This window comes from Oncorhynchus mykiss, chromosome Y, assembly GCF_013265735.2.
Source record: "Oncorhynchus mykiss isolate Arlee chromosome Y, USDA_OmykA_1.1, whole genome shotgun sequence".
NCBI lineage: Eukaryota > Metazoa > Chordata > Actinopteri > Salmoniformes > Salmonidae > Oncorhynchus > Oncorhynchus mykiss.
In genome coordinates, this window is record NC_048593.1 from 845,785 (window position 1) to 859,522 (window position 13,738).

Genomic DNA, 13,738 nt, shown 5'->3' on the forward strand with positions numbered 1-13,738 from the left:
GTCCATGCCCCGACGAATTGAGGCTGTTCTGAGGGCAAAAGGGATGGGGGGGGGGGGTGCAACTCAATATTAGGAAGGTGTTCCTCAGTGTACATGGTCAACCTTCTGTTGTATGGGGGTTAACATGGAGGTTGTAATGTACACTGTGGATCACTGCTTACCTCGTGGGATAATTATTGTAGTCTTATTGAATTACATTAAATATAACATATTCATCTATCATAAAATGAGGTTACCACACTCTCAATCTGTTTGGAGTTTTGTGGATGCTTTTCTCATGGGACAGTTCTACTCACACTTGTCCCCTCATATCAATGGGTCTCAATGGGACTTACCTGCTTAAATAAAGGTTAAATAATATAAATACTCACACTTGTCCCCTCATATCAATGGGTCTCAATGGGACTTACCTGCTTAAATAAAGGTTAAATAATATAAATACTCACACTTGTCCCCTCATATCAATGGGTCTCAATGGGACTTACCTGCTTAAATAAAGGTTAAATAATATAAATACTCACACTTGTCCCCTCATATCAATGGGTCTCAATGGGACTTACCTGCTTAAATAAAGGTTAAATAATATAAATACTCACACTTGTCCCCTCATATCAATGGGTCTCAATGGGACTTACCTGCTTACATAAAGGTTAAATAATATAAATACTCACACTTGTCCCCTCATATCAATGGGTCTCAATGGGACTTACCTGCTTAAATAAAGGTTAAATAATATAAATACTCACACTTGCTGGAAGCGCCTCATACTGTCCAGGATGTTGAACTGCTGCCAGCGCTTGGAGAAGTTGACCTTCCCGTCGATGAGGTCCGGGTTCCCCAGGTGGACGAAGGTCAGGTCCTGCAGGATCAAACCACTGGAAAAGGAGAGAAGAAGAGAAATGGAAGAGAGAGATTAGGCTAAATATAGACAAACAGTCCTAGGAAGAACAGGCAAAACACACAAACACTTTCATTGAACATTACATGAAACACAGACTTACAGGTATGGGATGCACGGAGGCTCCACGTCGGCCAGAGCCGCCCGGTACGCTCTGAAAGACGACGAGCTGTCAATCAACGTACAGTATTCCTCCAATCCCTGTGAGAGAACAAGTGTGTTACAATGTGTTATACCCATAGCACACCACGATACCTGAGTATATTAAAGTGAGACTCCATAGAAATAATTGAAACACAAGTATAAATATCTAGATCTCTCTATGTCAGACTTGATCCACTACTGTCTGACTCACCTCCGAGGTCTGTTTCTGCCACTCTAGCCTGCGGATGGGGGCCGAGTCCAGGGCAGACAGTATTGCCAAGTATGAGTTGAAATTGTTCAACTTCCGTAAGTGCTACATGGGAAAAAGAAAAACAGGACAAGAACAGTTGTCCAGAGAGTTAATCATCAACTAAATATACTAGTTAAGAGGAAGAGCTGTGGTTGTATAAATGCCGAGATTGGTTACCTTCATGATCTTGATGAACTTGAGGAGCAGCTTCTCTCGGTCCTGGCCTTTCTCCTGCTGAATGATTAGAGAGCGCACCCTAGAGGACAAACAAAGTGTTGCGTGTGAGAGAATTGGATCTGGCTGAAAATACTTGGAATCAGTTACAGAACTCATTGCCCTTAACTTCTTGGATATAGGGGGCACTATTTTAATTTTTGGATGAAAAACGTTCCCGTTTTAAACAAGATATTTTGTCACGAAAAGATGCTCGACTATGCATATAATTGACAGCTTTGGAAAGAAAACACTCTGACGTTTCCAGATGTTGTCTGTGAGTGCCACAGAACTGATGTTACAGAAAAAAACCCAGATAAAAATACAATCAGGAAGTGACGCATTTTTTGAAACCGCCTCATGGCAATGACTCCTTATATGGCTGTGAAGGAGCTAGGAGTCAGCTTACCTTTTCCACGTTTTCCCCAAGGTGTCTGCAGCATTGTGACGTATTTGTAGGCATATCATTGGAAGATTGACCATAAGAGACTACATCTACCAGGTGGTCGCTTGGTGTCCTCCGTCGCAATTATTGCGTAATCTCCAGCTGCAGTATTTTTCGTTTTCTTCTGATGAGAAGGCAACTGCCACCACTGATAGATTATCGAATAGATATGTGAAAAACACCTCTGGTTTTTGTGAAAATGTTGCCTGCTGAATGCTAGGCTTAATGCTATGCTAGGATATCAATACTCTTACACAAATGTGTTGTTAACAGAAGGCTAAGCTTGTGTTTGAATATATTTATTTCATTTCATTTGCGATTTTCATGAATAGGAAATGTTGCGTTATGGTAATGAGTTTGAGGCTATGATTACGCTCCTGGATACGTGATTGCTCGACGCTAGAGGGTAATGGTTGTGAGGTCTAGGGTCCGCTCACCAACCAAGAATTCACAAAATGGGACAAACACCAAATTGAGACTCTGCATACAAAATTCTGCAAAAACATTGTGTACAACGCAAAACACCAAATAATGCAGAGCAGAATTAGGCCGATACCCGCTAATTATCCAAATCCAGAACAGAACTGTTAAATTCTACAACCACCTAAAAGGAAGCGATTCCCAAACCTTCCATAACAAAGCCATCACCTACAGAGAAATTAACCTGGAGAAGAGTCCCCTTAGCAAGCTGGTCCTGGGGCTCTGATCACAAACACAAAACAGACCCCACAGAGCAGCAACAGCAACACAATTAGACCCAACCAAATCATGCAAAAACAAAAAGATAATTACTTGACACATTGGAAAGAATTGACCAAAAAACAGAGATAACTGGAATGCTATTTGGCCCTTAACAGAGAGTACACAGTGGCAGAATACCTGACCACTGTGACTGACCCAAAATTAATGAAAGCTTTGACTATGTAAAGACTCAGTGAGCATAGCCTTGCTTTTGAGAAAGGCCACCATAGGCAGACCTGGCTATCAAGAGAATACAGATTATGTGCACACTGCCCACAAAATGAGGTGGAAACTGAGTTGCACTTCCTAACCTCCTGCCAAATGTATGACCATATTAGAGACATATATTTCCCTCAGATTAAACAGACCCCCAAAGAATTTGAAAACAAATCACATTTTGATAAAACTCCCATCTGTTGGGTGAAATTCCACAGTGTGCCATCACAGCAGCAAGATTTGTGACCTGTTGCCACAAGAAAAGGGCAACCAGTGAAGAACAAACACCATTGTAAATACCTATATTTCTGTTTATTTATTTTCCCTTTTGTACTTTAACTATTTGCACATCATTACAACACTGCATATAGACATATGACATTTGAAATGCCTCTAATCCTTTGAAACTTTTGTGAGTGTAATGTTTACTGTTAATTTTTTAATGTTTATTTCAGTTATGTTTATTATCTATTTCACTTGCTTTGGCAAACATACAGTACAGGTCAAAAGTTTGGACACACGTAATTTTTCTTTATTCTCATTTTTAAAAAAAATATATTTTCTACATTGTAGAATAATAGTGAAGACATCAAAACTATGCAATAACACATATGGAATCATGAAGGAGTTCCCATATATCTGCAACTCATCCCAAACCATCTCAATTGGGTTGAGGTCGGGCGATTTTGGAGGCCAGGTCATCTGATGCAACACTCCATCCCTCTCCTTGGTAAAATAGCCCTTACACAGCCTGGAGGTGTGTTGGGTCATTGTCCTGTGGAAAATGAATAAAAGTCCCACTAAGCGCAAACCAGATGGGATGGCGTATCGCTGCAGAATGCTCTGGTAGCCATGCTGGTTAAGTGTGCCTTGAATTCTAAACAAATCACAGACAGTGTCACCAGCAAAGCACCCCCACACCACCACCTCCATGCTTCACGGTGGGAACCACACACATCATCTGTTCACCTACTCTGCGTCTCACAAAGACACAGCGGTTGGAACCAAAAATCTCAAATTTGGACTCGTCAGACCAAAGGACAGATTTCCACCGGTCTAATTTCCATTGCTTTTGTTTCTTGGCCCAAGCAAGTCTCTTCTTATTATTGGTGTCCTTTAGTAGTGGCTTCTTTGCAGTAATTCAACAATGAAGGCCTGATTCCCACAGTCTCCTCTGAACAGTTGATGTTGAGATGTGTCTGTTACTTAAACACTGTGAAGCATTTATTTGGGCTGCAATCTAAGGTGCACTTAACTAATGCACTTATCCTCTGCAGCAGGGGTACCTCTGGGTCTTCCTTTCCTTGTGGCGGTCCTCATGAGAGCTAGTTTCATCATAGTGCTTGGTGGTTTTTGCAAATGCACTAGAATAAACTTTTAACGTTTTTTTTACATTTTCCGGATTGACTGACCTTCATGTCTTAAAGTAATGATGGACTGTCGTTTCTCTTTGCTTATTTGAGCTGTTCCTGCCATAATATGGACTTGGTCTTTTACCAAATAGGGCTATCTTTTGTATTCAACCCCTACCATGTCACAACACAACTGATTGTCTCAAACGCATTAAGAAGTAAATAAATTCCATAAATTAACTGTTAATTGAAATGTGCATTCCAGGTGACTACCTCATAAAGCTGGTTGAGAGAATGCCAAGCGTGTGCAAAGCTGTCATCAAGGCAAAAGGTGGCTACTTTGAAGAATCTAAAATGTATTTTGATTTGTTTAACACTTTTTTGGTTACTACATGATTCTGTGTGTTATTTCATTGTGTTGATGTCTTCACTATTATTCTACAATGTAGAAAATACTAAAAATAAAGAAAAACCCTAGAAGAGTAGGCGTGTTCAAACCTTTGACTGGTACTGTATGTTTCCCATGCGAATAAAGCCCTTTGAATTGAACTGAAAGCGAGATGGTGTGTGTGTGAGAAAGTGAAAATGTGCCATTGTGAGATGTTGAATGGTCATTACAAAGCTAGGTGATTTATATGGTAATGCATAGACAGGCTGTATGTATAGGCTCAGGTCCAGCTCTCACCAATAGCTCATGTTGTTAAAGTGCTCTGTGAACTGAGTCAGATTCGGACTCTTCTCCTCATTCTGCTCCTTGGCCCAAAGCAACACCTCAGGAATCTATCAAAATAGAAAAAATAAGGAGAGAGGAGAGATTGAGTTAAATCCGTCACTGGAGCAGAATGTCAATTTCTCTGCAGCGAAGGTGAAGAAAAGCAGAGATAGTTAGGGGCTCTCTGGTACCTCAATTTTGTAGAACAGTTCTGCATCCAGTAGTGTGAGCTGATCGGCAATCTCATGGCTGCGGAAGTCATGCAGCGTTCCGGGCCTGGAGAAACACACACAAGTTATGTCCTTCTATTCTCGTGGGGACCTAAAATCAATTTCCATTCAAAATCCTATTTTCCCTAACCCCTTACCCTAATTCTAACCCTAAACACTAAGCTTAGAATAGACAATAAAATACAAAAAAACATGGACAACCCTTCAAATTAGTGAATTCGGCTATTTCAGCCACACCCGTTGCTGACAGGTGTATAAAATTGAGCACACCACCATGCAATCTCCATAGACAAACATTGGCAGCAGAATGGCCTTACTGAAGAGCTCAATGACTTTCAACGTGGCACCGTCAGAGGATGCCACCTTTCAAACAAGTCAGTTCGTCAAATTTCTGCCCTGCTCAACTGTAAATGCTGTTATTGAGAAGTGGAAACGTCTAGGAGCAACAACGGCTCAGCCTTCAAGTGGTAGGCCACACAAGCTCACAAAACAGGACTGCCGGGTGCTGAAGCGCGTAAAAATGGTCTTTCCTCGATTGCAACACTCACTACCGAGTTCCAAACTGCCTCTGGAAGGAACATCAGCACAATAACTGTATGTAGGGAGCTTCACAAAATGGGTTTCCATGACTGGGTAGACGCACACAAGCCTAAGATCACAATGTACAATGCCAAGTGTCGACCGGAGTGGTGCAAAGCTAAGGCTCCTTAGTTCCAGGGAAGGGATATCTTAACAATACCCCGTACAATGACATTCTAGACGATTCTGTGCTTCCAATTTTGTGGCAAATAATTGGAAGCACAGAACATTACGAACACCTTTGGGATAAATTAGAACGCCAGGCCTAATAGCCCAACATCAGGACACGACCTCACTAATGCTCTTGTGGCTGAATGGAAGCAAGTCCCTGCAGCAATGTTCCAACATGTAGTGGAAAGCCTTCCCAGAAGAGTGGAGGCTGTTATAGCAGCAAAGGGGGGACCAACTCCATATTAATGCCCATGATTTTGCAAAGAGATGTTCGACAAGCAGGTGTCCACACATATTTTTAGTCATGTAGTATAGCTCTCGTCCTCCATGAGACGTGGGAAATGTCCCCCACGAGGGAGAATGTTCCTTGATTTCCTGTCCTTGTGGATAGCATAACCAACCCACCCACCCACACAAATGCTTCATGATAGAGAAAGCAAACAAATCAATAGCACAAGCAAATGCAAGAAGAGGTTGCTCTAGCCCCCTCCCATACTCTACTGACCCTTGACCCCGTGTTGACCCCTACCTGGCGGACACGCCCCGGGCGGCCAACGGCTTGAGAGAGTTGGTGCAGCGTAGCAGCTTCTTCTGCTCCACCTGGACAACAATATGTTTAGAATGACATTGTATTTGACCTGCAGTAGATAGTACGGTGCCTTTCATGTCCAAAGTAATGTGAAACAGAAAACAGACCTTGTCCAGGATGTTCTTGCGGAGCACGCGGGCCAGGCTCAGCTCGCCGTTACACACCAGCCTGAACACCAGGTCCATCAGCTGCTTCAGGATGTCCTCCGTCAACTCCACCAGACTGGGAGGGAAGAACGAGAGGGAGGAAAAGAGCAGGGGACAAGTGAGTCATCGCCTCCACATCTGGCCATCACCATCAATCACTGTAATATATATGCGTTTAATAATGTGTCAACTAATCCTGTAAGACCAACTTGACAATAAATAAATCATTCAAAATGTCTTCAATCTACAGCTACAGGCCAGAAAAACTGTTGGAGACCCTTGTTGGAGTAAAAAGCCATTTGTGTGGCTCTATGGAGAGAGTGGGTCATCCATACTCACCACAGCTCATCCACCACTCGAACCAGCACAAAGAAGGTGTTCTTGCTGACCCGCTTCTTAAATATGTCTGGACTGTGACAGAACCTGGTATATGTGCTTGGTGGTGAAGGAGAATACGTATTCTCAACTCTTTCTCCTCATAGTAAATGCACACATTTTCCACTGTCTTTCCAACACACACAGTATCTAGCCATCGAGACACTGGTGGCGACCAACACGTCCGGTGAGTTTCAAAAGGATATCTGTAGTGCAGCTTCTTAATGAGGTCCTCTGGGCTAATGAATGTCCTGTATGTGGTCAGGAAGGCTTCACAGTACAACACCAGATCTGTCGGGGAGCAGAGGAGAACACCACCCCTTTAAGTCTGAGGTCCAGAACTAATGATGGATCCTATGAACTTTAGAAAGCATGGAGAGGGGGCATGAATAGATAGGTAATAGGTCATCTCCATTCTGACAGAACGATCTGGAAAACAGGAATGTTCTATCTATCGCGAGATATATCTATTCTAGAACTGTTCACATGTCAGAGTGAAAAGGGAGAATATACTGACATCACAATATACTGACATACAATTTAACAGACAGAAAGTGTAATCGGATCCCGTCCAGTATGAAAACACACATACATAGTCTGTGCCACTGACCCAGAACCACACATTCTAATGGGGGCTGCTGTCAAACGGTGATAAACGCGACCTACCTTTGCGTTCCGTCTCTGTGGCGTGGACTAACAGAATATCCCCTGATCCAGCACGCACGTCAGGACCATCATCATTCTGAGAGAGAGAATGAGAAAGACAGATGGAGGGAGAGATGAATAGATGGAGAAAAAGAGCACGGGGGGCATAGAGGGATAGAGAGGGGGGGTGGGGTAGAGAGAGAGAGAGGGTTAGGTAGAGAATTGATCAGGATTAGGGCAAAAATGCAGTCTAGCCCAAAATGCAGCTCTCTCCTCTCTGTCCATGCTCACCCTCCCTCCCTTCCAGCCCTGCACCAGCTCCACTGACGAGTGAGAGAGGGGGAGAGAGAGAGAGAGAGGGCTGGCATACGCAGGACACAGGCTGATCACACAAGCTGACAGATCCCCAACAAAAATACCCTTGTTTACCGCTACAGCTGTCCTTTGTTGTTTAATCAGACCTCCCTTCTCTTATCCCCTTTCCTCCCTCCCTCCTTTTCTCCCTCCCTTTCCTCCCTCCCTCCCACCCTTTCCTCCCTCCCTCCCTCCCTCCCAACCTTTCCTCCCTCCCTCCTACCCTTTCCTCCCTCCCTCCCACCCTTTCCTCCCTCCCTCCCACCCTTTCCTCCCTCCCTCCCACCCTTTCCTCCCTCCCTCCCTCCCTCCCAACCTTTCCTCCCTCCCTCCCTCCCTCCCAACCTTTCCTCCCTCCCTCCCTCCCAACCTTTCCTCCCTCCCTCCCTCCCAACCTTTCCTCCCTCCCTCCCTCCCAACCTTTCCTCCCTCCCTCCCTCCCAACCTTTCCTCCCTCCCTCCCTCCCAACCTTTCCTCCCTCCCTCCCTCCCAACCTTTCCTCCCTCCCTCTCAACCTTTCCTCCCTCCCTCTCAACCTTTCCTCCCTCCCTCTCAACCTTTCCTCCCTCCCTCTCAACCTTTCCTCCCTCCCTCCCAACCTTTCCTCCCTTTTCTCTCTCCTTCCCTCTTGCTACATCTGACCTTGCAGAGTGGGGACCACCATTTCACACAAATCACACACACACAGACTCTCCTGCCTGTCAGACTGCACCAAACAGAAAAAAGGAAAATACATTTTAATGGAGAAACGTGCCCTGCAGTTCCTGAGAATTTCTTCTAGAGGTCAGTAGTGGACTGAGTTTTCTTATTTGTAGTCTTTGGTTTCAGCGTCTCACTAACATTATGTATCATGAATACCTGGGACCACGCATTTTTAAAAGGCTTAAAACGGATGACGAACTAGTTTTGAATAAAAGTGTCCGCTAAATGGACTATATTATATTGTTATTATGAATAGAATCCCATTGAAAGAAAGCACAGTAGCCAAAGACAACCACATAATTTTCTCTATACAATACTTAGCCAATAGACAGTGGTGGGAATACTGTTAGTGCCGTAGTGAATGAGGGATACGTTACCTCTTGTTTTAGTGTAATCCTGGACATGATCTCTTTGTGGTCAATGAGAGAGAGCTCATCCACTTCCTCGTCACAAGGCGCAGAGTCTGTTGACTTCTGCCTCCTAGACAGACAGACAGACGCGCCATTAGATCAGTGTACCTGGATTTATATACATAGAAATAGAATGACTACCTATAATAGAATAGTCACCCATGAAAAATGTTCCATTCAAATTGATATATGGACTTTGTCTCTTCTAATACCGCAATTCTCTCTATGCTTACATATATAATTGGTCATTAATCAGTATCCATTTAATTCAATTGGCCTTTAATCTTCTAGGATTACCGGATCAAGTAATGCCGTAACGGCTGAACGGGGAGAGTGTTTATGCAATGTAACCCTAGTGGCCACTCAATCCCTTACCTGTCCTTGTCCAGAGCCTCCTTGCTATTGGAAGAGGGCATCTGTGGAGAGGGGTGTTCAAGGACGTCGTCAGCAGAGTTGGGCTCCTGTTGGGGAAGAGTAAGCTCTGTCAAGGTAGGATGAGGAGCAGGACACATGGAACACCAACACATCATGTACACAAATGCAGTCTTCATAAAGTAACTGTTGGCACAGGTAGAATGGAACAGGTAGAGGATATTAACCACTGATACAGGATCAGATCTTTGATCTTCCCCCTAATGGTTACTGTTAGGATTGTGGGTAGAATGATTTGATCCTAGATCTGTGGTGAGGACATAAACTCAGCAAAAAAGGAAACGTCCTCTCGCTATCAACTGTGTTTATTTTCAGCAAACTTAACATGTGTAAATATTTGTATGAACCTAAGATTCAACAACTGAGACATAAACTGAACAAGTTCCACAGACATGTGACTAACAGAAATGCAATAATGTGTCCCTGAACAAAGGGGGGGTCAAAAGTAACAGTCAGTATCTGGTGTGGCCACCAGCTGCATTAAGTACTGCAGTGCATCTCCTCCTCATGGACTGCACCAGATTTGCTAGTTCTTGCTGTGAGATGTTACCCCACTCTTCCACCAAGGCACTGGCAAGTTCCCGGACATTTCTGGGGGGAATGGCCCTAGCCCTCACCTTCTGATCCAACAGGTCCCAGATGTGCTCAATGGGATTGAGGTCTGGGCTCTTCGCTGGCCATGGCAGAACACTGACATTCATGTCCTGCAGGAAATCACGCACAGAACGAGCAGTATGGCTGGTGGCATTGTCATGCTGGAGGGTCATGTCAGGATGAGCCTGCAGGAAGGGTACCACATGAGGGAGGAGGATGTCTTCCCTGTAACGCACAGTGTTGAGATTGCCTGCAATGACAACAAGCTCAGTCCGATGATACTGTGACACATCTCCCCAGACCATGACAGACCCTCCACCTCCAAATCGATCCCGCTCCAGAGTACAAGCCTTGGTGTAACGCTCATTCCTTCGACGATAAATGCGAATCCGACCATCACCCCTGGTGAGACAAAACCCAGACTCGTCAGTGAAGAGCACTTTTTGCCAGTCCTGTCTGGTCCAGCAACGGTGGGTTTGTGCCCATAGGCGACATTGTTGCCGGTGATGTCTGGTGAGGACCTGCCTTACAACATGCCTACAAGCCCTCAGTCCAGCCTCTCTCAGCCTATTGCGGACAGTCTGAGCAGTGACGGAGGGATTGTGTGTTTCTGGTGTAACTCGGGCAGTTGTTGTTGCCATCCTGTAGCTGTCCCGCAGGTGTGATGTTTGGATGTACCAATCCTGTGCAGGTGTTTTTACACGAGGTCTGCCACTGTGAGGACGATCAGCTGTCTGTCCTGTCACCCTGTAGCGCTATCTTAGGCATCTCACAGTACGGACATTGCAATTTATTGCCCTGGCCACATCTGCAGACCTCATGCCTCCTTGCAGCATGCCTAAGGCACGTTCACGCAGATGAGCGGGGGACCCTGGGCACAATTCTTTTGGCGTTTTTCAGAGTCAGTGGAAAGGCCTCTTTAGTGTCCTAGGTTGTCATAACTGTGACCTTAATTGCCTACCGTCTGTAAGCTGTTAGTGTCTTAACGACTGTTCCACAGCTGCATGTTCATTCATTGTTTATGTTTCATTGAACAAGCATGGGAAACAGTGTTTAAACCCTTTACAATGAAGATCTGTGAAGGTATTTGGATTTTTACGAATTACCTTTGAAAGACAGGATCCTGAAAAAGGGCCGTTTCTTTTACTGCTGAGTTTATGATCTAGGTTGAGTGTTACTTACTCTGAGGCAGAGTGGCAGCTCCCCGTTGGCCTGGCTGGATGAGTACAGGTTGACATACTCACCCTCGCCACCCTCGTCCACACTCTACGTGAAGAGAAGAGGGACGACCATGGAATTAAATAGAACACATTTTATCTCTATGGGGACAGCAAGCTCAGAGGTAAGATGAGGCATGGAGAAGCACTTCCACTCAACTACATTGTGTTGTATGGTTTCTACTGGACGTAACTGTCAATAATTGGCCACCAGGTGGCACTGGTGATTAGTGTTTAGTCTGTACAGTATTTCAGTAAAATTTGTGTCTGTTACACATGATAGTGAATAGGAGAATAGTCACACAAGATAGGGTAATAAAATAGCCAAAATATAAGGTCTGGGAGTTATATTTGTCTGTCTGTCTGTCTGTCTGTCTGCCTGCCTGCCTGCAAGCTCACCACTGTCGAGGTGTGGAGGAGAGAGTCAGAGAGAAGAGAAGTGGTCTCAGAGGAAGGAAGACAGACGGCCACAGAGCCCAATAGGTCGGCCAGGGAACAGTCGGGCCCATCCCCGCTGCCAGCCAATAGGGTGGCATTGGCCAAGGCGACCTGGTCCGAGCTCTGCGATTGGTCGAGAGTAGGAAGGGAAACCAGGAAGAAGGAGAAAAGAACAAGGTAAAGACAGCAGATAGGATCAGGTCAAAGCTGAAAAGGAAGTGAAGTTGAAAGTCTCCAGCACCTCCTAAGCTCCTACTAACTTGGACTAATGTAATTCAACATACTATAACAATAAATGGAATGATATCAACCTTTCTATGCCTTTCACATAGCCAAGAACACACCTGAACATACAACACACCTAAAGCAATTATTTCACCACAAACACCACCAGATAAAGGTAGATTTACAATGCACAAATGTGTGTCTGAGATTGTGTGTGTTCGTGTTTGTCTGAGAATGTGTGTGTGTAAAACGTTGTGCATATCAACCCCGTCATGTTCCTGCATACATACCAGCACACAGAGCAGCCAGCACATAGATCACTGATAAACACCACACACACACACACACTGGCATGCATGCTCCCCCCCACACACTAAACCTACAGCACCTAGGAGGGAGAACGAACTATGATGTTTCCACTGAAAACTTAAGGACAGCTTATTTTCTTTCCATCCAACAAATGTTCTCCATACTATTCTCCACAAACGTACAACCATAAAATATACTTGACAACACAGGTCTGCGCGCACACACAGACAGACACAGCAGAGAGACACAGACAGAGAGACACAGACAGAGAGACAGACATACAGAGACACAGACAGACAGAGACACAGACAGACAGATACACAGACAGACAGATACACAGACAGACAGATACACAGACAGACAGAGACACAGACAGACAGAGACACAGACAGACAGAGACACAGACCGAGACACAGACAGACCGAGACACAGACAGACCGAAACACAAACAGACAGACAGAACGAAACACAGACAGACAGACAGACCGAAACACAGACAGACCGAAACACACACAGACAGACCGACCGAGACACAGACAGACCGACAGACCGAAACACAGACAGACAGACCGAAACGCAGACAGACAGACAGACCGAAACGCAGACAGACAGACCGAAACGCAGACAGACAGACCGAAACGCAGACAGACAGACCGAAACGCAGACAGACAGACCGAAACACAGACAGACAGACCGAAACACACACAGACAGACCGACCGAGACAGACAGACAGACAGACCGACCGAGACACAGACAGACAGACACAGCAGAGAGACACAGACAGAGAGACAGCCAGACATACAGAGAGACAGACATACAGTGACACAGACATACAGAGACACACAGAGACAGACAAATAGACAGAGACACAGACAGAGACAGACAGAGACACAGACAGACAGAGACACAGACAGACAGACAGACCGAAACAGACAGACAGACCGAAACACACACAGACAGACCGACCGAGACACAGACAGACCGACCGAGACACAGACAGAGACCGACCGACCGAAACACAGAGACCGACCGACCAACCGAAACACAGACACACACACACACACACACAGACAGACCGACCGAGAGACAGACAGACAGACCGACCGAGAGACAGACCGACCGACCGAGAGACAGACCGACCGACCGAGAGACAGACCGACCGAGAGACAGACCGACCGAGAGACAGACAGACCGAGAGACAGACAGACCGAGAGACAGACAGACCGAGAGACAGACAGACCGAGAGACAGATAAAGACACAGACAGACAGAGATAGACAGGTAGAGACAGACAGGCAGAGACAGACAGGCAGGCAGAGACAGACAGAGACACAGACAGACAGGCAGAGA

General features: G+C 45.3%; 1 protein-coding gene across 4 annotated transcripts in view; it reads right to left on the reverse strand.

The window, feature by feature from the left end:
• The window catches only part of LOC110509502 (rap guanine nucleotide exchange factor 1), a 94,239-nt gene that overhangs the window by 2,037 nt on the left and 78,464 nt on the right, over positions 1-13,738 (reverse strand). For 2 of the 4 annotated variants that reach the window (XM_021590399.2, XM_021590401.2), the window contains 15 exons: positions 11,816-12,007; positions 11,382-11,465; positions 9,549-9,634; positions 9,141-9,243; positions 7,728-7,803; positions 7,268-7,352; positions 7,026-7,118; positions 6,648-6,762; positions 6,481-6,551; positions 5,163-5,247; positions 4,945-5,039; positions 1,470-1,548; positions 1,254-1,355; positions 1,002-1,099; positions 747-875 (listed from right to left, as the gene is read on the reverse strand). In XM_021590399.2, coding sequence (XP_021446074.2) covers positions 747-875; positions 1,002-1,099; positions 1,254-1,355; positions 1,470-1,548; positions 4,945-5,039; positions 5,163-5,247; positions 6,481-6,551; positions 6,648-6,762; positions 7,026-7,118; positions 7,268-7,352; positions 7,728-7,803; positions 9,141-9,243; positions 9,549-9,634; positions 11,382-11,465; positions 11,816-12,007 — 1,493 coding nt within the window. The remainder of the gene's footprint in view (positions 1-746; positions 876-1,001; positions 1,100-1,253; positions 1,356-1,469; positions 1,549-4,944; positions 5,040-5,162; positions 5,248-6,480; positions 6,552-6,647; positions 6,763-7,025; positions 7,119-7,267; positions 7,353-7,727; positions 7,804-9,140; positions 9,244-9,548; positions 9,635-11,381; positions 11,466-11,815; positions 12,008-13,738) is intronic. The other 2 variants (XM_021590400.2, XM_021590402.2) reach the window with 2 other exon arrangements.